Source organism: Mesoplodon densirostris, chromosome 12, assembly GCF_025265405.1.
Source record: "Mesoplodon densirostris isolate mMesDen1 chromosome 12, mMesDen1 primary haplotype, whole genome shotgun sequence".
NCBI classification, from domain to species: Eukaryota; Metazoa; Chordata; class Mammalia; order Artiodactyla; family Ziphiidae; genus Mesoplodon; species Mesoplodon densirostris.
In genome coordinates this window covers 79010635-79035293 of record NC_082672.1, presented here as the reverse complement: position 1 = coordinate 79035293, position 24659 = coordinate 79010635, and the positions used below count along the sequence as shown (strand labels likewise).

Below are 24659 nucleotides of genomic sequence, written 5' to 3'. Positions count from 1 at the left end.
TATTCAGTTTTCCACAAAGAATTGAAATTCAAATGAGATTGTCTTCATTCAGAAAACAAATTGTGCTGCAAGCAGTCCAAGAATCTCATTCTGGTGTCACACAGAAATGAGTGCCTCACATACTTTTCTTGTTTAATCTAGAAACAAAAAGTTTCTAATCTAGAAATGAATACTTGGATATCAACTATTTATCTTATGGAAAAATATGTGTGGTCATGTATCATAATACATAGCATGTAACACTGAAGAAACTCAAACATCCCATATATGGTAAATAAAAATCAAAGCAGAACATATTTTTAACATAAGTGTTGTTATGTGAATCTTACATTTGACTATAAACCATTTAAGTTGTAATTCTCATTCAAGACACTGTCTGTTCTACTTGGTGCTTTATTTCTTCCTGATAACTCAATCATATTCTCCATAAATATTTTCACCTCTTGGTGATAGGGACTATTTGAAGGCAACAGTTAACAGATATGAGGAATTAGAAGGGAAATCTTTGAAGCCAGATGTATTGAATGTTTTTCAATACCTCATAGCCTGTGAGAATCTATTTATTACTAAGCAATACCAACCATATATCTAAAATATCAAAATAGCCACTAAGATTTTAGTGAGATGGTGACTTTAAATTACAGAGAATATATCTGTTTTCCTTGATTATTCTTACTTGTTCCTACAGGTAAATTCCCATTAATAAAACAGGAATGTGTAAAGCATTTATTTAAAGCCATGGTCTTGCAATGACAGTTATTCTAAAGCAAAAATATTCAAAAGATTCCTAAGAAGGAGGATCCACTTAAAAAATAGTCATCACTCAATGGACTTCTCTTCATTTATACGATAATTATATGGCTATCCTTCCTTCCCCCTCACTGTTCTGTGAGGAAAAGTAATTAGCAAGTAGCTTACAACATGTGTAATTTGTCTTATAATTATAATAGACGCTCATTCCGTCTATAAATACTTACTGAAGAAGCAAATAACTGATAACTGCTCATAAAACTCAACACAGGCCACACAGTCTAATTTGAGATTATCTCTTTCCCTTTCCAGCCTCCCTTCTGGCTGTCCAATTACATGGCAGTTTATGAAACAAAGGAATGGTGCTGTTTTTGTTCTATTTGAAAATAAAACTAGACATATGAAATGCAGAAGAATGCAAATGATTGTGTGAAGGGAAATTTTGGATGACTAAGACACTTCTACCCTCTACGCTTTGAGTACAAAGCTGTGAATGTGTGAAACGATTGCTTGAATGGAGGGGTTAACAGCTTCTCTCAGCTGCAACCTGCAGCCCTCTCCACATGGCTTTCTTTACCTCTGAGTCTGGTAACCAGTAACCTGGCAGGGTTTAAGGAGTTCCCTATAACCCAGTCTGGAATATTGCACAATCCTTACGGTTTTCCTAAATGTTGCCCCTGCCTTTTAAACATTCCCTTTATTCAACTCTTCCACACTATTCTATTTTGAATGTGCCATCCTTTTTCTGTTGGACCTTGACTATTACAATTAGTTCTACTTATTTACTTCCTTAGGAAAAATTCCACTGATAAGCTAGGTGTACATATAAACAAAGCATTTATTTAGACTTGGACATTTCATGAGCACATCTATGATGTTATAGCACAAAAATATAATGCTTAATAAATGTTTGAATTATTTATGTATGTATTTATGTATAATTATTTATGTATTTAACTAGAAATATGTAGAAATAACTACCACCTAAGCAAGTGTAGAAAGATTTATGACAGTCATCGATATGGTAAGTCTACCTTAAGTGAAGCACATATTTTAAATTATTTCTATAAAATCATGGAATTGCTTTTATGGAAAGCACAAAAACAAGTTAAATATTCTAGTTCAAAATATTTTCAAGAACACAACTTATTTTTACAAATGAGTATGAAAAGTGATCTTTACCTTTCCACCAATTTCTCCTTTGCTACCTTCAAAACCTTGCTCTCCCTGTAGAAGAGGAATGTGATGTGTATAATAACAGGCACACTACTTTTAACACACATAATAATAATAGTAATCGTTTCTAATATTGAAAAATCAATAATTGTATATATTAAAACCATTTCTAAAATGTAAGATCGAAGCCAATATTAACTTATACAAAATTTAAACACTTGTAAACACTGAAGGAGTAATTTTCTAGGGTAAAACCTATAGCTTCACTACTTGCAACGCAACTTAATCTCCATAAACCGGAATTTCTGCAACCAAAGTACCTTTCTCATAGGTGTTCGGAGAACTGAATGCATCAAATAGCGTGCCTGGTGCAGACTCATTTAGCCATTACTATTGTTATTACTACCACTATTTATTCCACCAGATGCAGCAGAAACATCCTTCTCAAGCTGACTTCCACGGAAGACCGTCCCAGAGAGAGGTGTGACATTAACGAGGCCAGGGCTCAGGCTCGGGCTCTGACACCGGCACCAGGCTCTTTCCCACCCAGATGGCCCGCCTCTCCAGCACAGAACAGGTGTGGGCTCTCACTCACCACGTTGATTCTGAGAGGTATAAACCCCCTGTTCTTCTAGTAAAACCTCTCTGATCTGACAAGCTTATTTTCCCACTTAACTCTGCACAGATATTTAGAGTACTGATGTTTCATTCATGTGATCAACAGATATTCATTGAATGGCAAATATACATCAGGCACTCACAACAGCCTAGCCGGCAAGGGAATGCTGGGGTTGGGTCATACCCACCCCTCCACCCGCAGGAAGCGCTCAGTTAAACCGAGATGAGAGATGGAGGGTTTCTTATCTCCAGTTTTTATCTGCAGTGCTTCAAACAAGGTGACACTTAATGTAATTAAAATTTGTATGTAAGAAAAGGAATGCCTGCTTTTTACTATGTGTGTATTATACATATACTCATACAGCCGATGACACATACACACACACCAGATTAAATCATTACTTCTGGGGCTTCTGGTGGCGCACGGGTTACGAATCCACCTGCCAATGCAGGGGACACGGGTTCGAGCCCTGGCCAGGGAAGATCCCACATGCCGCGGAGCAACTAAGCCCATGCACCACAACTACTGAGCCTGCGCTCTAGAGCCTGTGCTCCGCAACAAGAGAAGTCACTGCAATGAGAAGCCCCCGCACCGCAATGAAGGGTAGCCCCCGCTCGCTACAGCTAGAGAAAGCCCACGCGCAGCAACGAAGACCCAACGCAGCCAAAAATAAATAAATAAAATTTAAAATAATAATAATAATAATAATCACTTCTGCTTTATCTACCTTCAAAAAAGGTACAGGAAAGAAAGTAAGTTAGTATTTGGGTATATTTGCCACTGAATGTGTGGTCTATCTTTTTCCTACCATTTTTCCTAAAATATAGACTTTCACTTGATCTGTTAATTCAAGCTGACACAAAGCTGCTGAACACCGCAGTACATTGGCCACAATGCCAGCATGACGCAGCCACCATAAACAGCTGCTGGAAGGTCCAAAACTGTTTCCCAGAAGATAAATCTACACATCCCTTGGCTGGCAAGTCGACTCACAGATGCAGCACCTGCTGTATCAATGGGTTTTATCTAGAACTGCTGTGAAGAAATGCAGAAGCTTGCCATTTCATCACTGCCAGTTCAATCTTGGTATCTTCATCAAGCAAGTAAAGAAAGATTTTTCAAAAGCTGTAACTATAAATACGTGCATATCTTTTTAATGGTAATTTTTAGCTACAGAGCAAAACCTAGATGCGATAGTAACTTCCGACTTCCTGTTGCTAAGATCTGTAAAACTTCTCCAGTGCATAGAAATGATATACTTGGCTTTGGTGGGCAGCTAATATTGCACCAATAATGCTCTCCCCTGTGGTGGGATTATCCAGGTTGTATCATGACAGCTGGTGCCACCTGAAGGGGCTCCCCATCCCTTCAGGAAACTGGAATAAACCAGTCTCTGTGTTTCCAATAATGCTGGTCACCTACAATCATATTTCTTCCCAGGAGGAAAAATCAGCCCATGGACAATAAAGGGGTGAAATGAAGTTTACCTTGGTAAGGAGAAAGATTCTAGGCCCAGAAAGAAGCACCCTGGCCAGTGCAAACATCCCTACTGATTATGAATTTATCATTCTGAAAGAATTTTTTGAAGAGATTAGTTGTGGCATCTTTGTAATATTTAATGTTTTATATCACTGTAACCATCACGTTTAGCTCAATCTGGGAAATACAAAAAGGAAAAGAAGTAACCACACACTGTCAAAGGTAGTAAAGCCTGTTCCAGTCTTCATTTTAGACTCAACAGTGAAAACATTCCCAGAGCAGCTGTGCTCACTCCCCGGGCCCCCATGAAGCATGATTGCCCACTTCTCCGGAGAAGCATGTGGCTAAACCTCTCTGATAAAGCTCCCTCCTAAAGCAGGTCCTTTGAGAAGGGATTGCTTCCATGGGTTCCCTTTGGAAAGGAAGTTCAAGTGCTGGTTGACTCAGGGAATTCAATTTCATCAAACACATTTTCTAAATCTTCACTATATTATGTGCGCATTCAACTTTCAAGATGTTAAAGTTCTTAACTAATATGAAACATTAAAAATCTCTTTACCTTTTGACCAGGTAAGCCTGGAGCTCCATGTAAACCATTTTCGCCCTAAAAGAAATACACAGAATAAATTTTGTTAGCCACAAAAAACAAGTGAATAAAGAAATTTTTGTGTTTTTTAACAACTTGTTCTAGGCTGGGAGGAAAGGCAGCCTAATGCTGAACGTGTATCAAGTACAGGGGGCTTCGAACCCATCCCTCATCTCCCAACTCCAGGACTAGTACTTGCATTCAGAAAATAAGAAAATAGAGACCCTGAGCGGTTCGGTAGCATGCTCAAGGTCACCAGCTAGGAGCATCACCTAAGATTTGAATGGAGGTCTCTCAGCCTGCACAGCCCATGCTTTCCCATGTGCTACTTAGTGCCCTTTATTTTATTTTCTCTCTTTTAAACCTCTGGGCATAATATTAAAGTCTGACACAGGCTGTCTATGGGCCAGGCACTGTTCTCACAACAAATCTATCAGGTAGATACAACTATTATGACCATCTTCTTACAGATGATTACACAATCAGGATATACACATGGAATTCAAGTTCACCTACTTCATCTCTGCGCACCTAATCACCCACCTGCACTGTTTCATGGAAAAGATTTCATTCTGGCTTGTAAGTAACCTCTTATCTAAAAACTAAATATATATATATATATATATTTTTTTATTTATTTATTTAAAATATTTTTATCTATATAAAGCATAACTACTTTCTTTCTCATTCCCGTTGATTGCCTTTAGATCAGTTTTGAAGACGTGCCCAATGCCGTTCTACGTGAAACAGTTACTTGGGAGAATTTTGAGTTCTTTCCATCCACCTGGTTCCTGTGTTGGGTACAAAGGTTTTCAGCAGATGCCTATCAGTTTCCATTACTGGAATTCATGGGCCATCTCTTTGACAAGTCTGGTTTGCAAATGGCACACAAGCTAGAACAAGATACTCCTGGGAGGATGTGCACATTCCCAGTGGAGCCTCAGGAATTCTGCTGCTTCAAGGATGTGACTTGGGCTCCCAAATTTCCAGGTTTAGAAAGCTCAAAATAAACTAACAATTCTACTGACCTGCTTTATTCCTAGCAAACATCTATGAAACAACAGTTTGTTTTTAAAGTATTATCTAAAATGAAGTTAGATACCACTTCTTAGAGTTTTTAAAATAAAATTCAAATATATGAAGAAAAAATCGTATCTTCAAATTTTAAAATAGCAATAATATGTTCTGTTTAAGCCTAAAGAGATCGTTATCGTTTCATCAATTAATACATTTTTGGAAAGGCTTAGTCATTCTTGCCAGCAGTGTACTGCTATATACACAACATATTTTAAAGACTAAGGCTTCTCTTTAACTAGATTAAATTATCTGTGCTACACAGTGTAACTGTTACCATCACAGAATATACTAAACACTAAAAGCAAAACTTTGTGGCCAAGTGTTGAGGCATCAATAAAATACAATGTACTTATCTATGTAATAAATATATTTCTATCATTTAAAAAGTTGTTATAGTTCTAGACCTGAGGCATCCCACAAATATATTAGAAACTTCCCATTTCACTTAATAAAGGGATAGTCAAAGCACATGAAGTTTTTGACACCAGGGAACACTCTATGGAAACTGAGCTGTTACTCGTCACAGAAGCATGTCCACTTGTCCATGAGGAGCAGAATCATTTTCATTGGTTGGTCCAATATAATGTTTTACATCATATTACAAGTTACACACGATAACAAGATATGGTTTGTAATCCGGTAAGGTACATTGACACAGTCTACACTGTCAAAAATACTTTTTGGAAAAAAGAAAGCAATGTCAGTAGCTCCTTCCCTTTTTCTTTGCTCACAGCTCACTCCTATGTGTCATGTGCTCCAAAGACTGGCACCTAAAGGGCCACCTCTGGCACATGTCAGGTTAGGGTCACACCCAGATGCACTGTCAACTGGGTACCATTATTCCTTGACAGGAAGAATGTTCCTCTCTTTAACGGACACTGGTTTTACGATTGTTGCAATTAAGATGTTTTCCTATAGCCAGTGTTAATTGGTCTCTGCTCTTTCCTGACCCAAAATTTGTTTTGTAAACATAATTCTAAGCTCCATGATAGCCCAATGGACACCACTGATTACTCTTCTAGGAAATGAGTTGGCTTCACGTGACACAACAACATGTGAAAGATTTTGAGATACTGAGAAACTTTTGAAGCTTAAAGTCTGTAACTTTGGTATTCAGAAACCAATTTATTTTCATCTCACAGATTTTCTCAAAGTTACCAGAGATGTCTGACATAGAAACTTATAATCATGTAAAGTCATTTGTCATTTTTCCAGTCCCTGAGGGATAACTTAGCATATTCGTTTCTGACTATATCTCAAACAAAACAAAACAAAACAAAACAAACTACTAAGTAGCATAACAGCTAATGAAGAAAATAGGCTTAAAGAGCAAAATTTTGATTAACAGACTATGCTTCTCCCGTCAAGACTTTATCTAAAACCTAATTTATGTCAACAGAATGAGCCCTTCTTTACTCTGAATCACAGTTTCAAAGCTCTGGTGCCCATGCAGCTTGGGGTCAAATTGAATTCTATCCAACAAATAAATGCCTGCCTAAAATTACTGGATGAGCAGACATTAGCTGTTTTTTTTCTAAACTCTTGCTGTCCCTCGGTGCTCCCGGTTTCAGCACAGGAGGAAATAAGAAGCTTCTTTTCTGGCTTCCCATCAATACTTTAGCCCATTATTGAAAGAAAATTATAACCAATGTTTCCTGTATCTACTATAACTTTCAAAATTTGTTTCTCTGGCATATACTTTCTATTACAGGTTTTTCCATCAAAGGGCCTGCGTCCCTTTTGTATTACAAATTCAGGCTTCAGATGGGCAATGTGTGAATACGTGTAATATAAAGCAGGGCAAAATCTAACATTGCTGCTGATAGCATCGATGCCCTGTTATTAGTGTAATACAGAGCGTGTCTTCAAATTCACAGAGAAACTCTAAGAAACCCTTTCGAGAATTCAAAGTAACCTCTTTGGAAAGCTTTTGGAAAAAAACTTAGGTGTGATTTAGGAGCAGCTGGGGGCTTTCTGAAAAGCTTATCAAAGGATTTCATTTTACCTCCTTTTTATCACTGCTCATTTCCCGGAAGTAAACACAGCTAGGCATACAAGATAAATTATTAGTTTTCCTGATTTCTTTGACACTGGAATCAATGTCTTTTCTTATGCAGGAAATACATGCTGTCTGAAAGGCATTTAATAAAGAATCACACTCCCTAGGGCTGTAGTTTGCAAACCTAGTACCAATGAGACCAAGCAAAGAAAGGCAGATTAAGCAGGTAAATGAAAATTCCCTTATAACTAGACCTAAGCCTGGAAAATAGAAAGTTATATACTATGTTTTGGTGATATTTTTCTTTAAAAAGTTAGGCATTCAGACTTTGATTAAAAAGTCTGAGATCCTGCAGATGTAGAGAATGAACTTGAGGACACGGGGAAGGGGAAGGGTAAGCTGGGACGAAGTGAGAGAGTGGCATGGACATATACACACTACCAAATGTAAAATAGATAGCTAGTGGGAAGCAGCCACATAGCACAAGGAGATCAGCTCCGTGCTTTGTGACCACCTAGAGGGGTGGGATAGGGAGGGTGGGAGGGAGATGCAAGAGGGAGGAGATATGGGGATATGTGTATATGCATAGCTGATTCACTGTGTTATACAGCAGAAACTAACACACCACTGTAAAACAATTATACTCCAATAAAGATGTTTAAAAAAAGTCTGAGATCCTATTTATAATACTGTTTCCATATTTAAAAATGCGATTTGACCTATCATTTTACTTAGAGCAAGTTTCCCAGGGACACAATCTTCTGTTTGAATTTACTGTACACTTGAAGTATATCAATATTTTCCCACTAATTAATTCATATTCATTAAGAGTAAATTTACTTAAATTGAGTTTTGAGTGAAATAGCTGGAACAAATATCTGAAGTGGAATGCCAGAATCCTAGCATGAAAACCAATAAAGGAAGCAGCCAAAAGTAAATCTGATTATGATTTTGTGTTTCACTAACTTGACCTCTATAATTCCAACAACAGTCATGCTGTCCTCAGGCCATAATCTTTCGGGATTTAATTTTTCTATGGTTCTAAATTCCTGCCACTCAACTAACTATTTCAGGAAATAAAACATATACCGCCTATATTTTTTCCGATATCCCGTCCACTCAGAGTCCTTTTATTTCAGGGAAGAGTATGTTTTCCTTCCATATTCTGGGACTTCATTCCAAGAAATAAATTGTTAAGTAGAAAAGCTAGGTACTTCATAGGGTTTAAAACTTCAAACTTTTTGAATTCTTTGTATTTGTTGGATCCTTCATTCAGCTAACACATGGGGATATATTATCACATGAATGTTCAGAATAAGGCAAATTTAAAACATTCTTAAACAAAAACGAATGAGACCCTATTACTGCTTATTCTTATGGTCATTTCAAAGAAGAGAAAGCCAGCCCACCATCGGTAATACACGGTCAATACATGTTTTAATCATAGTAATATAAATGTGGGGAGTTAGTAGCAGCTGAACCCAACATCTGTTTTCTCAAAAACTATTAACCTGAGTGTATCTGTGTGCACACAAGTACACGCAAAGGCACACACCTAGAAAACAACAGGGGTGGGTATTCTTAAATACAGGGACAGGTGCAAATTTATACATTTGTATCCACCAGCTCCATCAAAGAATCTGCTAAGGCACTGACCCTATTGAACGCTTCTTAAAGTCAGGCTAGTTTGCTGTTTAATTTGCATTGTGGAGAGCAAAACAAAACAATTTGATATATGGATATTGAAACAATGCCTTCTGAATCCAAGTTAACCTTTCCCAAATTTCTGCCCATTGGTCTTATTTCACACAGGACAAACATCATATGGGACTTATACATGACATCCCTTTGTGTCACCATCAAGCCTATTCAGTAATCCAATCATTTTTCAAATGATAGTTTGGAGTCCCTTAATATTACAGTAACTGTTCCGTGGGCACACACTGTCCTTTAAAATGTGGCACTGAGAATTCATCGCATCACTCCAGATATGGTCTCAACCACACAGAGATGAGGACTGGCATACACACACACACACACACACACCCCTTGTGCTGGATACTATACAATACCTGCATTACTACAAGTTGCTTTTTTTTTTTTTTTTTTTTTGCGGTATGTGGGCCTCTCACCGCCGTGGCCTCTCCCGTTGCGGAGCACAGGCTCCGGATGCGCAGGCCCAGCGGCCATGGCTCACGGGCCCAGCCGCTCCGCGGCATATGGGATCCTCCCGGACCGGGGCACGAACCCGTATCCCCTGCATCGGCAGGCGGACTCTCAACCACTGCGCCACCAGGGAGGCCCCAAGTTGCTTTTTTAAAGCTAAATTGCTTGTGCATACACTGAACTTGTAGTCAACTAAAACCATTAAGTTTTCCTTTCAAAGAGGATATTTTTACAATCCTTTTTCAAATCACTGGAGTGAAAATTACGCTGAGTTAGTCAAATAAAAAACAACTAATTTTGAAATGGTTTGGGGACGTAAACGTTTCTTTCCACTTACAGCAAAGTTAGGGAATTGAGCTTTGGCCAATGTTGTAAGACCCCATTACAAAATCTACGCTCCTATGTCATCAGTACGGTTTTCTTCAAGTGGATCTGTTAAAAATGAGTGTGTGGGCTCTTCATTTTCTTGTGAGACTAGCTGGAAGGCAGTCTTTAAGTAAACTTGAAGCTTCACAAAAGTACCAGGGAAACAGAAGACATTTAGTGTAAATCATCCACTGAACTATCTAGAGTGCAGTAACTGACATCTGCATCAAGTATTCTAACACGAGATAATTGAAGATATAAAGAGAAGGACAGTGTCATCAGTAAGCTCCTACTTGGAGGCAGTAAGACACCAGTAACTGCAAACTATTTCTGGTCCGAAGTAGTCCTTCTGCTGAGTAATTTAGAGCTCTATTCTGTATCAATTATTTCTACTGGAGCTTCAATGCACTGAAGGCATTGGTTACTTATCTTTAGACCTGAGATAAATGGCTGTGAAGGTCTGGAGGAAGAACATGCCTTAGCAACATTGTAAGAAAGTCAGGAGATTTCCAAACCTAGTACGGAGGACAAGGCAGCAAAATCACCTAGAGATTTATGCTGGAGAGAGGAGGGAGAGCATGTTGTCTCCAAGGGAAATGGGAAGCCAGTTCTGGGGCTGCACACTCTTCCCTCTATTTCTACGTCACCCCCGGAAGCACCCCTGTCAGCTTCACCAGACACGGGAGAGTCTCTGGCCCTCCTATTCCCTGAAGTGAGCTTCTGCAGACAGTACAGGAGATTTGGACCGAAGCCTCGCGGCTTTGGGGGCCTTTCCAATCCTCCCTCGGCATGGTTTTCTAACAGCTCAACAAACATTATGCAGAACCAAGGAGGTGCCACGCGCTGGGACAGGTACTGGGGTGACAGGTGTGAGAGGGATCCCCAGCCCTTGTTCTCCAAGAGGTCACAGTGGGGACCAGGACACACAGACTATGTGGGTAATGTAAACAAAGTGCTACATGAGCAGAGTGCAGGGCTGCTAAGTCTGCCTGGTGGCCAAGGAGAGTTCATGAAATAGATGCAATTTTTCTTCAGCTGTGAAGTCAGTGATCTGTGAAAATGCAGTGATGGTGGGAGGAAAGAAAGATACTGACTGTGGTCATCCTCTCGAATCTTCTTCTCTTACCCAACAAGTTCATGCATGACCTTCCACAGGCTATGACAACCCTGACTAGGCTGCAAAAAGCTCCTTTGGACACAGCCACATTAAGAAAATTCTATTATCTGAACTTGTAGACGTCTATATAAAATAACAATTACACTTCTAAATTCCCTATTGAGTATCTCAGTAATCTATACCAGAAATAAAATAATTAGGACAAAACTATAAATAGAAAAGATACACGCACCCATATTTTCATAGCAGCACTATTCACAATAGCGCTAAGGCATGGAAGCAACCTAGATATGCATCAACAGATGAATGGATAAAGAAGATGTGGTATGTGTGTGTGTGTATACACACACACACACACACACACAGACACACACACACTGGAATATTACTTAGCCATAAAAGAGAATGAAATAATGCCATTTGCAGCAACATGGATGGACCTAGAGATTATCATACTAAGTGAAGTAAGTCATAAAGAGAAAGATAAATATCACATAATATCACTTATATGTGGAATCTAAAAAAATGATACCAATGAATTTATATACAAAACAGACATAGATCCACAGACATAGAAAACAGACTTGTGGTTGCCAAGAGGGAGGGAGGGGGAGGGAGGGAAGGATTGGGAGGTTGGGATTAGCAGATGCAAACTATTATATATAGGATGGATAAACAACAAGGTCCTACTGTAGAGCACAGGGAACTATACTCAATATCCTGTGATAAACCATAATGGAAAAGAATATGAAAAAGAATGTATATATATGTATAATTGAATCACTTTGCTGTACAGCAGAAATTAACACAACAGTGTAAATCAACTCTACTGCAATAAAATTTTTTTTAAAAGATTAAAATAATTAGCCACTAAACTATGCAGAGATACAGAGACTGTGTGATCTTTTTTTATGGCAATATTTTAATATTTGTGTGCTAGATTCTCACAGTGCATTAAACCAAATAGGAACATTAGCAGACCAGCTTCTTAAAATCTGGCTAACTGTTTAGCAAATAAAAGTCGAGTGCCGGGGTGCCAGATCCACTGCATGTGTTGAGCCTGTCATCCATCTGTTGTGTTCTCTGCCAACTGCTCCACTTGGGGTGTGAGTGGAAGGCATCAGGAGGGAATAAGAAACCATTAAGAAATAAAATCAACTGCAGAGCGAGCACGTCTCTTTTTCTTTTTCCTATCCTTCTATTACCTCTGTCCTTCTTGGGTTTCTGCTTATTTTAGTGCTATCTTGTATCAATATACTGCCCACAGATAAGACAATTAAATGAGACTTGCTCCAGGTAAAGGCAGTCATTTTTCACTGATAATTCAAGTATCATTCTTGTAACTTTAGTAAGTGAGGTCAAGAAGCAGGCTGACAAAACTGTTTTCCCTGTGGTCATTTTAACCATGAATAGAAATTGGTTATGATAAAATGTTCAATCCTAAATCCAGATTTGACTATAACTTTATTCACTGCAGAATTTTCTGAAATACAGGAGTATGTGTGTGATTCTCTGTTTAAGAGGTATTTTCTCCTAACATGGAGCTCATACTTGTTTTATAAACCTTGACCATTTCACAGAAAGGAAATATCCCATTTTTAGAATAAAGCTGTGTTGTACTTTTTTCCTCCTCATTTAGTGTTGCGATTTGGACAGTAAATTGTCACATACCAATAGATATTTTAACTTTTTTGATCTTGGGAAGAACTCTGAAATTAATCTTAATTCTGAATTTCACTGGCAAACTGGATGAAACTAGATAATGCAGGGAGAAAGCCAAATGACAAAAAAAAAAATTCTTTAGCTTTCTCAACAAATGCGGTAAGTTTCGGAGTATCTGAGGCATTAATGCTACATCTGGACCAGGGCTGTTGCAGAGTTCATTATAATTCACAACAGCTACCGGCCTTGTCTGCGCTTTCATAAACTGTAACAGCATCTGCCTTTATTTCCTGAAGCTGCAGTCTTCTCATAAAATGTCTTTTTAAGGGAAAACCAAGATTCAAAGATCACAGTCATTTCATTTTCCAACAGAAAAGAAATATAAAGACAGGGAACAATGGATCTGTCCAGTTTGGTCTCACCCTCCTGTAAAGAGCTGGGGCTTCAGAGTTGATGGTGAAAAGACCCGGTACACAAAGCAGCTCCTAATGAGGACAGTTAGCCCAGCTATTTTTAAGACATGCAACTTGGCAACTCTCTCACCACACTATCAGATACACTTCTTAAGCGCCTTAATGCATGTGGCTTTTTACCTCTAGAAGTTTGATTTTTTTTTAAAAGAACATCACGGTACTAGGTGAAACACTTGTATTTTTGATCAAGTAAATATACAATGTATAGATATATTTGATCAAATGAATATAAAATTTACATACACACACACACACACACACACACATATATATATATATATATAATATCAAAAGCATATTTGGAGAAGAGCATAAATAGAGAAGTTTCTAGATTAGACACTGAGGTAAGGTTTATCTGGACAGTGTGACCATGATGGGCCTGCCTGGAGGTCAGACAGGATCTCCAGAGAGTCAAGTTTGGGAAGTTTGGAAGCATATTTTAAATATAATTTGGAATTTGGAAACCAGACAAAATAAAATGGCATTGTTTTCATAATACTTATTTCAGAAAGTAAAGCTAGACACAATCCTTTCATTTGGTGAAAAACATATGATGATGATTTTCAAGAGATGGACACAATTTTCTGAGGCTGGGAGAATTATCTCTAAGGATAGGCAGACTTTAAAAGGGTCCATAGATTTCAAGACAAGGGACACAGCCCTCCCTGGAGCAGGAAGGAAGGGAGTCCCCTGTGCAGTTCCCTCTCTAGCCTGCAGATAAATGAATTTAAGATCTAATTCAGAACTGTCTGTAAAGGAAATGTGAGCACTTGAGAGACTCTTCAGACGAGGTAATACGGTAAAGGTGCCAGAGCCATGGATTCACGTGGGTAGCGATTCAAACCCTGACTTCACTAGTAGTTAGTGATGAAACTTTGGGGAAATTTCTCCATCTGTGAAACAGTGATGATAAATCGTACCTCACAGAGATACCGTGGGGAATGAATGAAATAATGTAATGAAGTCTTTTGATAGTATTTAGCACATAATAATTATAAAGTAAATAGCCACTATTATTATTATTATTGTAAAAGTTTGTACTCAAATTTTTTGGTTAGGTTGAAAATTCATTAGATTCCTAATATCCAGTTTGTTTTAAGAAGTCAAAGTTTTCTAAGATATGTGACTTTTATTTTAACTTTTCCATTCAATATATTTTGAGTAAATAATATAAATTCCCCCAAATGAGTTCTAGTTTAGTCTCTTAGTAAGCCAGAGTTTAGAATAATAGAATCATTAAACTGTTTTCTTTTAAAATTATACCTATTGTTTACCAAATATTTATTTATCAGGCACTGAGCTGGCAATCTCATGAATTATTTCATCTAATCTTTAAGACAAAACTAGAAGTAGGTACAATATAATTCCAATTTCATAAAAAGAAAACTTAGAAACTGTAAGAGACATGTCCCAAATTACACAGAGCAAGGATTTGAGCTGGGGTTCAAACCCAATATGTTTATAACTCTGGGTATTTAATAACTGAATGACAGAACAAGGAGGGCTATCACTTACTGCACACCTACCCCACAAAAAGTGAAATAAATTTATCAAAAGTCTTCCCACTACGGGCTTCCCTGGTGGCACAGTGGTTGAAAGTCCGCCTGCTGATGCAGGGGACACGGTTCGTGCCCCGGTCCGGGAAGATCCCACATGCCACGGAGCGGCTGGGCCCGTGAGCCATGGCCACTGAGCCTGCACATCCGGAGCCTGTGCTCCACAACGGGAGAGGCCACAACAGTGAGAGGCCCACGTACCGCAAAAAAAATAAAAAAAAAAAAATTTCCCCACTAAAATAAACACTTTAGGACAAATTCTAGGTAATTCAGCAGATCGAAAATTGGTTTTAGCATAAATTAGGCTCTATTTTATTTAATTTTTTACTATCACATTATTAGGATTAAGATTATTAGAAGATAATTATTCCTATTTTAAAAAACTATCCCTACTTCTCAAAAAACATATCTGATATATGACATACACAAGTGAAATAGGGAGTGAGGCCATTTTTTATTTGCAATATTCAAGCAGCAAATGCAAGCATGCTTTGAGTGTGAAGTCTGGAGGTAGGGCAGTGGGCAGGATTTGCTCCAGTGGCCCAGTCTCATTTTCCCACTGCATATCATGAGGATGTGAGTTGTGAGCACCTGTGTGTGTGTGTGACATATGTGTGTATGCCCTTGTGTGATCTCATGCATTAAGCCACTCAGTTCTCTTGGAAACTTAACCATCCAATTTACTTGTTTTGACTGACAGTGGCTTCTGTTCAACCAAGCTGACCAGCAGTCACCAGTGACTAATATCTAAGAACCCTTGCTACATAGAGTAGATTTTCTTATTTGAACCCAGAACAGAAAACTTACCAAATATCTTAGGCAAAATCATAGCTGTGCTGAGTAAATGTAAAGGAGACAGTTATTTTTCTGTGGTGTGTTGGCAGTAAGGCTATGTATCTATCAGGTTAGAAGGCCTATGCAAGTCTGTACAAGGTGATGCGTATTATAATTACAAAAGAGCATAATTAAATGCTACAGTTCTTCATCTTCAGAGTCTCCATGATTCCATCTTACATAAAGTCTCCTGGGCCTCAGAAGAAAAATGCCACCTCAAGAAACTAATACTTTGTTCAGGGCCTTGACTTAAAAAAATTTACTGATATCACCTCGTCCAACTTCAAAGTGCAGGTTTATTTTAGGATAATGGGATTTATATGCAAATCACTTAATTTATTACTGTACCACATTGTATGTAAGTATAAAGTGCAGTTAACATACAAATTCTACTCTACTCTGCTCAGAATAGGCTTCCCTCCATTCATATAAATCAGTTTTCTAGTTTAAATATTAAACCTTAAAAAAAACCCTTCACTTTGAGAATATCGTACCTGAGATATAGGTTCTATAGCACTTTACATATGTTCTTGCACCAAGTGAGCAAATTCATCTTTTTTTATTTTGTCTTTTAACAGAACTCTTAAGCACTTCTAATTCTAAGAAAAGAACCCCAAAGAATCACAACTGTTGAGAAGCAGAATCCAGGCCAAGCTCGGGGACGCTGTATGCATACTCTGGGAGATGCATTAAGACCCTGTGGGAGACATGGCTCTGAGGATACATAACACTTTAATTTTTCTTTGGAAACTTAGAAAAATCAATCAAGTTATTTTCATCATAAAATAACAGAAATACTGTACCCCAAACATAAGTGCCCATCTTTACAACTATAATTTTAAATTTCTGAAATTTAAAAAATAAACAAATTGATGTATCTTCATTGGAGTCAAATATTTAAAACTTATAAAGCATGCCATCAGATAACATAGTAGCTTTCTTGTTATTTTCATTTTGTGTATATTCATTAGAGATATTTTAAATAAACGGTAACCTGTGGATTATAGAAGTGAGAAAAACGCTCTTGAGGTGACATTTCTTCACTGATGAGTGTTATATACCTTTAAGAGCTAAATGAAGTGACAAGTTAGAAGTAGACCTGGCACCACCAGTGACTGTGCCCTTGAAGAGAGGATACGGTCAAAGACTTGGTGATTCTACAGATATTGGGAAGGTCCCTGAAGATGCCTGAGACCAGGACCCAAAAGCTAAGTGCAGCCTGATACCACAGTGAGCACCACAGGAAGCTGAACAAATTCTCTGATTGTCTGTGAGGGTCTCTGAGAGCAACTCAAGTAAATTAAACTTGTGGAGACTGCTTGGGGAAACATGAGAGAGAATTTGCCAGGACAGTGTGCATTGGTTTTAGAGTACCATGGATACAGCCTCTCCTTCACCATGTTAGTTTTTTTTTTTTAACATCTTTATTGGAGTATAATTGCTTTACAATGGTGTGTTAGTTTCTGCTTTATAACAAAGTGAATCAGCTATATGTATACATATATCCCCATATACCCTCCCTCTTGCGTCTCCCTCCCACCCTCCTTATCCCACCCCTCTAGGTGGTCACAAAGCACCAAGCTGATCTCCCTGTGCTATGCAGCTGCTTCCCACTAGCTAGCTGTTTTACGTTTGGTAGTGTATCTATGTCCATACCACTCTCTCACTTCGTCCCAGCTTACCCTTCCCCCTCCCATGTCCTCAAGTCCATTCTCTACATCTGTGACTTTACTCCTGTACTGCCCCAGTTTCATCAGAACCTTTTTTTTTTACATTCCATATATGTGTTAGCATATAGTATTTGTTTTTCTCTTTCTGACTTACTTCACTCTGTATGACAGACTCTAGGTCCATCCACCTCACTACAAATAACTCAATTTCATTTCTTTTTATGGCTGAGTAATAGTCCATTGAATATATGTGCCACATCTTCTTTATCCATTGATCTGTCAATGGACACTTCAGCTTTTAAGTTCCCTGGAGACAGCATCTTCACACAGATCTTGTGAGACTCACTCTTGTCACCAGTTTGACCAAATGGGCCCAAAGGGCTGAGGGTTTCCATTCCCAGAATTACTATGTCCAAATGATTCACTGCTAGCTAGTATATTCACTTATATCTACTGCAGTTTTACTTTAAGTGGAGTGTTGGATGAATCATCTCATGAAATTCTTTCTACAGATCTGGGCTTCTAGGAAAAGCAACAGCATCTTTAATTCTAAGTTGTGTTTGCCTGGAACACCACATCTTGCTCCAGCTCCTTCACTCAGCCCAAAATGCCCTTGCTTTTCTAAGAAACTCTATTTTTTTCTGGAGAATTTCTTGGCTTGCATGTTTAACTTCCCAGGCTGCTGCTTTCTTACTCTCACGGCCCTTGATGAAGATTGATTTGATCAACGTCTGCAGCGGTTGAGCCTCTTGATTACTCTCTAGCTCCTGTATGGAGTCCCGCCTGCTGAGAACTCCTTTTCGGAGCTAAAAGCCTCCTCCACAGTCAGTCAGTAGCACCTTATGCCTGGTTTCCGCAAATAGGATCCAAGAGATGTCACCTTGTTGCACCAAATTCAAGTAACAGTATTTTTATTTAGACTTATTTAATTAATTAATTTGTTTATTTTTTGGCTATGTTGGGTCCTCATTGCTGCACCGGGCTTTCTCTAGTTGCAGCGAGCGGGGGCTACTCTTCGTTGTGGTGCTCCACCTTCTCATTACAGTGGTTTCTGTTATTGCAGAGCAGGGGCTCTAGGTGCCCGGGCTTCAGTATTTGTGGCACGCAGGCTCAGTAGTTCTGGAACATGGGCTTAGTTGTTCTGCAGCACGTGGGAGCAACTTACTGGACCAGGGCTCGAACCCATGTCTCCTGCATTGGCAGGTGGATTCTTAACCACTTCGCCACCAGAGAAGCCCCAATTAACAGTATTTTATACCAATCTTAGTAAATTCTGTTTTAAAATATAACAGGGGAATTTTATCCACTTTCCCTTTATTCATTGTGTAAACCCAATTAAATCTTATTTTACACCCCACAATAAAGAAGTCTAGACCAGAGGGCAGACAGCAGAAGCAAGAAAAACTACAATCCTTCAGCCTGTGGAACAAAAATGACATTCACAGAAAGACAGACAAGATGAAAAGGCACAGGGCTATGAACCAGATGAAGGAACAAGATAAAACCCCAGAAAAGCAATTAAATGAAGTGGAGATAGGCAACCTTCCAGAAAAAGAATTCAGAATAATGATAGTGAAGACAATCCAGGACCTCGGAAAAAGAATGGAGGCAAAGATTGAGAAGATGTAAGAAATGTTTAACAAAGGCCTAGAAGAATTAAAGAACAAACAAAGAGAGATGAACAACACAGTAACTGAAATGAAAAATACACTAGAAGGAATCAATAGCAGAATAACTAAGGCAGAAGAACAGATAAGTGACCTGGAAGACAGAATGGTGGAATTCACTGCCACGGAACAGAATACAGAGAAAAGAAGGAAAAGAACTGAAGATAGCCTAAGACACCTCTGGTACAACATAAAAAGCAACAACATTTGCATTATAGGGGTTCCAGAAGGAGAAGAGAGAGAGAAAGGACCCAAGAAAATATTTGAAGAGATTATAGTAGAAAACTTCCCTAACATGGGAAAGGAAATAGCCATCCAAGTCCACAAAGCGCAGCGAGTCCCATACAGGATAAACCCAAGGAGAAACACGCCGAGACACATAGTAATCAAACTGGCAAAAATTAAAGACAAAGAAAAGTTATCGAAAGCAGCAAGGGAAAAACGGCAAATAACATACAAGGGAATTCCCATAAGAGTAACAGCTGATTTCTCAGCAGAAACTCTACAAGCCAGAAGGGACTGGCATGATATACTTAAAGTAATGAAAGGAAAGAACCTACAATCAAGATTACTCTACCAGGCAAGGATCTCATTCAGATTCGACGGAGAAATCAAAAGCTTTACAGACAAGCAAAAGCTAAGAGAATTCAGCACCACCAGACCAGCTCTACAACAAATGTTAAAGGAATTTATCTAAGTGGGAAACACAAGGGAAGAAAAGGGCCTACAAAAACAAACCCAAAATTATTAACAAAATTGTCGTAGAAACATACATATCAATAATTACCTAAACGTGAATGTATTAAATGCTCCAACCAAAAGACACAGTCTTGCTGAATGGACACAAAAACAAGACCCATATATATGCTGTCTACAAGAGACCCACTTCAGACCCAGGGACACATACAGACTGAAAGTGAGGGGATGGAAAAAGATATTCCATGCAAATAGAAATCAAAAGAAAGCCGGAGTAGCAATACTCATATCAGATAAAACAGACTTTAAAATAATGTTACAAGAGACAAGGAAGGACACTACATGATGATCAAGGGATCAATCCAAGAAGAAGATATAACAATTATAAAAATATATGCACCCAACATCAGAGCACCTCAATACATAAGGCAACTACTAACAGATATAAAAGAGGAAATTGACAATAACACAGTAATAGTGGGGTACTTTAACATCTCACTTGCACCAATGGACAGATCATCCAAAATGAAAATAAATAAGTAAACAAAAGCTTTAAATGACACAACAGGCCAGATAGATTTAATTGATATTTATAGGAGATTCTATCCAAAAACAGTAGATTACACTTTCTTCTCAAGTGTGCACAGAACATTCTCCAGGATAGATCACATCTTGGGTCACAAATCAAGCCACAGTAGATTTAAGAAAACTGAAATCATATAAAGCATCTTTTCTGACCACAACGCTATGAGGTCAGAAATCAATTACAGGAAAAAAAATGTAAAAAACACAAACACATGGAGGCTAAACAGTACGTTATTAAATAACCAAGAGATCACTGAAGAAATCAAAGATGAAATCAGAAAACACCTTGAGACAAATGACAATGAAAACACGATGAGCCAAAACCTATGGGATGCAGCAAAAGCAGTTCTAAGAGGGAAGTTTATAGCAATACATTTCTACCTCAAGAAACAACAAACATCTGAAATAAACAATCTAACCTTACACCTAAAGGAACTAGAGAAAGAAGAACAAACAAAACCCAAAGTTAGCAGAAGGAAAGAAATTATAAAGATCCGAGCAGAAATAAATGAAATAGAAACAAAGAAAACAGTAGCAAAGATCAATAAAACTAAAACCTGGTTCTTTGAAAAGAGAAACAAAATTGATAAACCATTAGCCAGACTCATCAAGAAAAAGAGGGAGACGACTCAAATCAATAAAATTAGAAATGAAAAAGAAGTTACAACAGACACCACAGAAATACAAAGCATCCTAAGAGACTACTACAAGCAACTCTATGCCAAAAAAAAGGCAACCTGGAAGAAATGGACAAGTTCTTAGAAAGGTATAACCTTCCAAGACTGAACCAGGAAGAAATAGAAAATATGCACAGACCAATCACAAGTAATGAAATTGAAACTGTGATTAAAAATCTTCCAACAAACAAAAGTCCAGGACCAGATGGCTTCACAGGTGAATTCTATCAAACATTTAGAGAAGAGCTAGCACCCATCCTTCTCAAACTCTTCCAAAAAATTGCAGAGGAAGGAACACTCCCAAACTCATTCTATGAGGCCACCATCAACCTGATACCAAAACCAGACAAAGATACTACAAAAAATGAAAATTTCAGACCAATATCACTCATGAATATAGATGCAAAAATCCTCAACAAAATATAAGCAAACAGAATCCAACAACACATTAAAAGGATCATACACCATGATCAAGTGGGATGTATCCCAGGGATGCAAGGATTCTTCAATATACGCAAATCAATCAATGTGACACACCATATTAACAACATGAAGGAGAAAAAGCATATGATCATCTCAATAGATGTAGAAAAAGCCTTTGACAAAATTCAACACCCATTTATGATAAAAACTCTCCAGAAAGTGGGCATAGAGGGAGCCTACCTCAACATAATAAAGGCCATATATAACAGACCCACAGAAAACGTCACTCTCAATGGAGAAAAACTGAAAGCATTTCCTCTAAGATCAGGAACAAGACAAGGATGTCCACTCTCACCACTATTATTCAACATAGTTTTGGAAGTCCTAGCCACAGTAATTAGAGAAGAAAAAGATATAAAAGGACTACAAATTGGAAAAGAAGAAGTAAAACTGTCACTGTTTACAGATGACATGATATGATACATAGACAATCCTAAAGATGTCACCAGAAAACTACTAGAGCTCATCAATGAATTTGGTAAAGTAGCAGGATACAAAATGAATGCACAGAAATCTGTTGCATTCCTATACACTAATGATGAAAAATCTGAATGAGAGATTAAGGAAACACTCCCATTTACTACTGCAACAAAAAGAATAAAATACCTAGGAATAAACCTACCTAGGGAGACAAAACACCTGTATGCAGAAAATTATAAGACACTGATGAAAGAAATTAAAGATGATACCAACAGATGGAGAGATATACTATGTTCTTGGATTGGAAGAATCAATATTGTGAAAATGATTCCGCTACCCAAAGCAATCTACAGGTTCAATACAATCCCTATCAAATTACCAATGGCATTTTTTATGGAACTAGAACAAAAAATCTTAAAATTTGTATGGAGACAAAAAAGACCCCGAATAGCCAAAGCAGTCTTGAGGGAAAAAAAAAACAGAGCTGGAGGAATCAGACTCCCTGACTTCAAACTATTTTACAAAGCTACAGTAATCAAGACATTATGGTACTGGCACAAAAAGAGAAATATAGATCAATGGAACAAGATAGAAAGCCCAGAGATAAACCCACTCACCTATGGTCAACTAATCTATGACAAAGGAGGCAAGGATATGTAATGGAGAAAAGACAGTCTCTTCAATAAGTGGTGCTGGGAAAACTGGACAGCTACATGTAAAAGAATGAAATTAGAACACTCCCTAACACCATACACAAAAATAAACTCAAAATGGATTAGAGACCTAAATGTAAGACCAGACACTATAAAACTCTTAGAGGAAAACATAGGAAGAACACTCATTGACATAAATCACAGCAAGATCTTTTTTGATCCACCTCCTAGAGTAATGGAAATAAAAACAAAAATAAACAAATGGGACCTATGAAATTTCAAAGCTTTTGCATGGTAAAGGAAACCATAAACAAGATGAAAAGACAACCCTCAGAATGGGAGAAAATATTTGCAAATGAATCAACAGACAAAGGATTAATCTCCAAAATATATAAACAGCTCATGAGTTCAATATTAAAAAAACAAACAACCCAATCCAAAAATGGGCAGAAGAGCTAAATAGACATTTCTCCAAAGAAGACATACAGATGGCCAAGGAGCACACGAAAAGGTGCTCAACATCACTAATTATTAGAGAAATGCAAATCAAAACTACAATGAGGTATCACCTCACACCACTCAGAATGGGCATCATCAGAAGATCTACAAACAAGAAATGATGGAGGGGGTGTGGAGAAAAGGAAACCCTCTTGCACTGTTGGTGGGAATGTAAATTGATATAGCTACTATGGAGAACAGTATGGAGGTTCCTTAAAATACTAAAAATAGAATTACCATATGATCCAGCAATCCCACTACTGGGCATATACCCAGAGAAAGCCATAATTCAAAAAGAGTCATGTACCACAATGTTCATTGCAGCACTATTTACAATAGCCAGGTCATGGAAGCAACCTAAATGCCCATCGACAGATGAATGGATAAAGAAGGTGTGGTACATGTATAATAAAATTATTTTAAAAATGGAATATTACTCAGCCATAAAAAGGAACGCAATTGCATCATTTGTAGAGACGTGGATGCATCTAGAGACTGTCATACAGAGTGAAGTAAGTCAGAAAGAGAAAAACAAATATCGTATATTAACGCATATATGTGGAACCTAGAAAAATGGTACAGATGAACTGGTTTTCAGGGCAGAAATTGAGACACAGATGTAGAAAGCAAACATATGGACACCAAAGGGGGAAAGCGGCAGGGGGTGGTGGTGGTGGTGTGATGAATTGGGCAATTGGGATTGACATGTATACACTGATGTGTATAAAATGGATGACTAATAAGAACCTGCTGTATAAAAAAAAAAGATTTGTTCATATGGTGGTATAAGTAATCCCTCTCTTGTATGTACGTTGTAATTATCTTTTCTCAATTTGCCTTTTCTATTTTGCCTGGCATTTTACTGTTTCTATAATCATATGTATGATTTGATTTTTAAAAAGTAGCATAACTCAGCTCTAAGATATATGGAAAAAAAAGTCTAATGATCTATTTTATAGTCCAAGTTCTCCAGTGATTCTGTACTTGGCAAAAAAAAAAAAAAGTTCCCATATTCAAGTATTTTTTAAAATCCCAATGATCTGAAATCTAAACAATCTGAACAACATATTTTACGAAGAGATTGGTGAAATGGGTATATAAAGCAAATTTGAACTGGGCAATCTCTTCAAGAGTTAGGTGATTAAGTAGTATTCTCTTGGAGAAATGGCATTTTGAAGGATTCAGACCTTTAAACAAGTGTCTGAAGGAACTTTTACTTACTGAAGTGTCTTTGTTTAATGTCATCAGAAAGATTAAGCAAGAGGACAGCAGCCCAAATAATCGTTAGCTTGCAGCAAGGTATCATTATTTACAAAGTTTGTTGGGTTTTACTGAGTCTAACATTTACAGGAGTAAAGAATTTGCATATCAGGCTGAATAATTTCTAAAAGAAACAGAGCAACATCAGTGAAGCAGTTAGATATCAGAGACACGTTTAAGAAGGACTCAA

At 37.8% G+C, this 24659-nt stretch overlaps 1 protein-coding gene across 1 annotated transcript in view; it reads right to left on the bottom strand.

Moving 5' to 3' along the window:
• Positions 1-24659, bottom strand: part of COL19A1 (collagen type XIX alpha 1 chain) — a 364353-nt gene that overhangs the window by 275239 nt on the left and 64455 nt on the right. The window contains exons 9-10 of the mRNA XM_060114554.1: positions 4584-4628; positions 1933-1977 (exon numbers count right to left, since the gene is read on the bottom strand). Of these exons, the coding sequence (XP_059970537.1) occupies positions 1933-1977; positions 4584-4628 (90 nt within the window). The remainder of the gene's footprint in view (positions 1-1932; positions 1978-4583; positions 4629-24659) is intronic.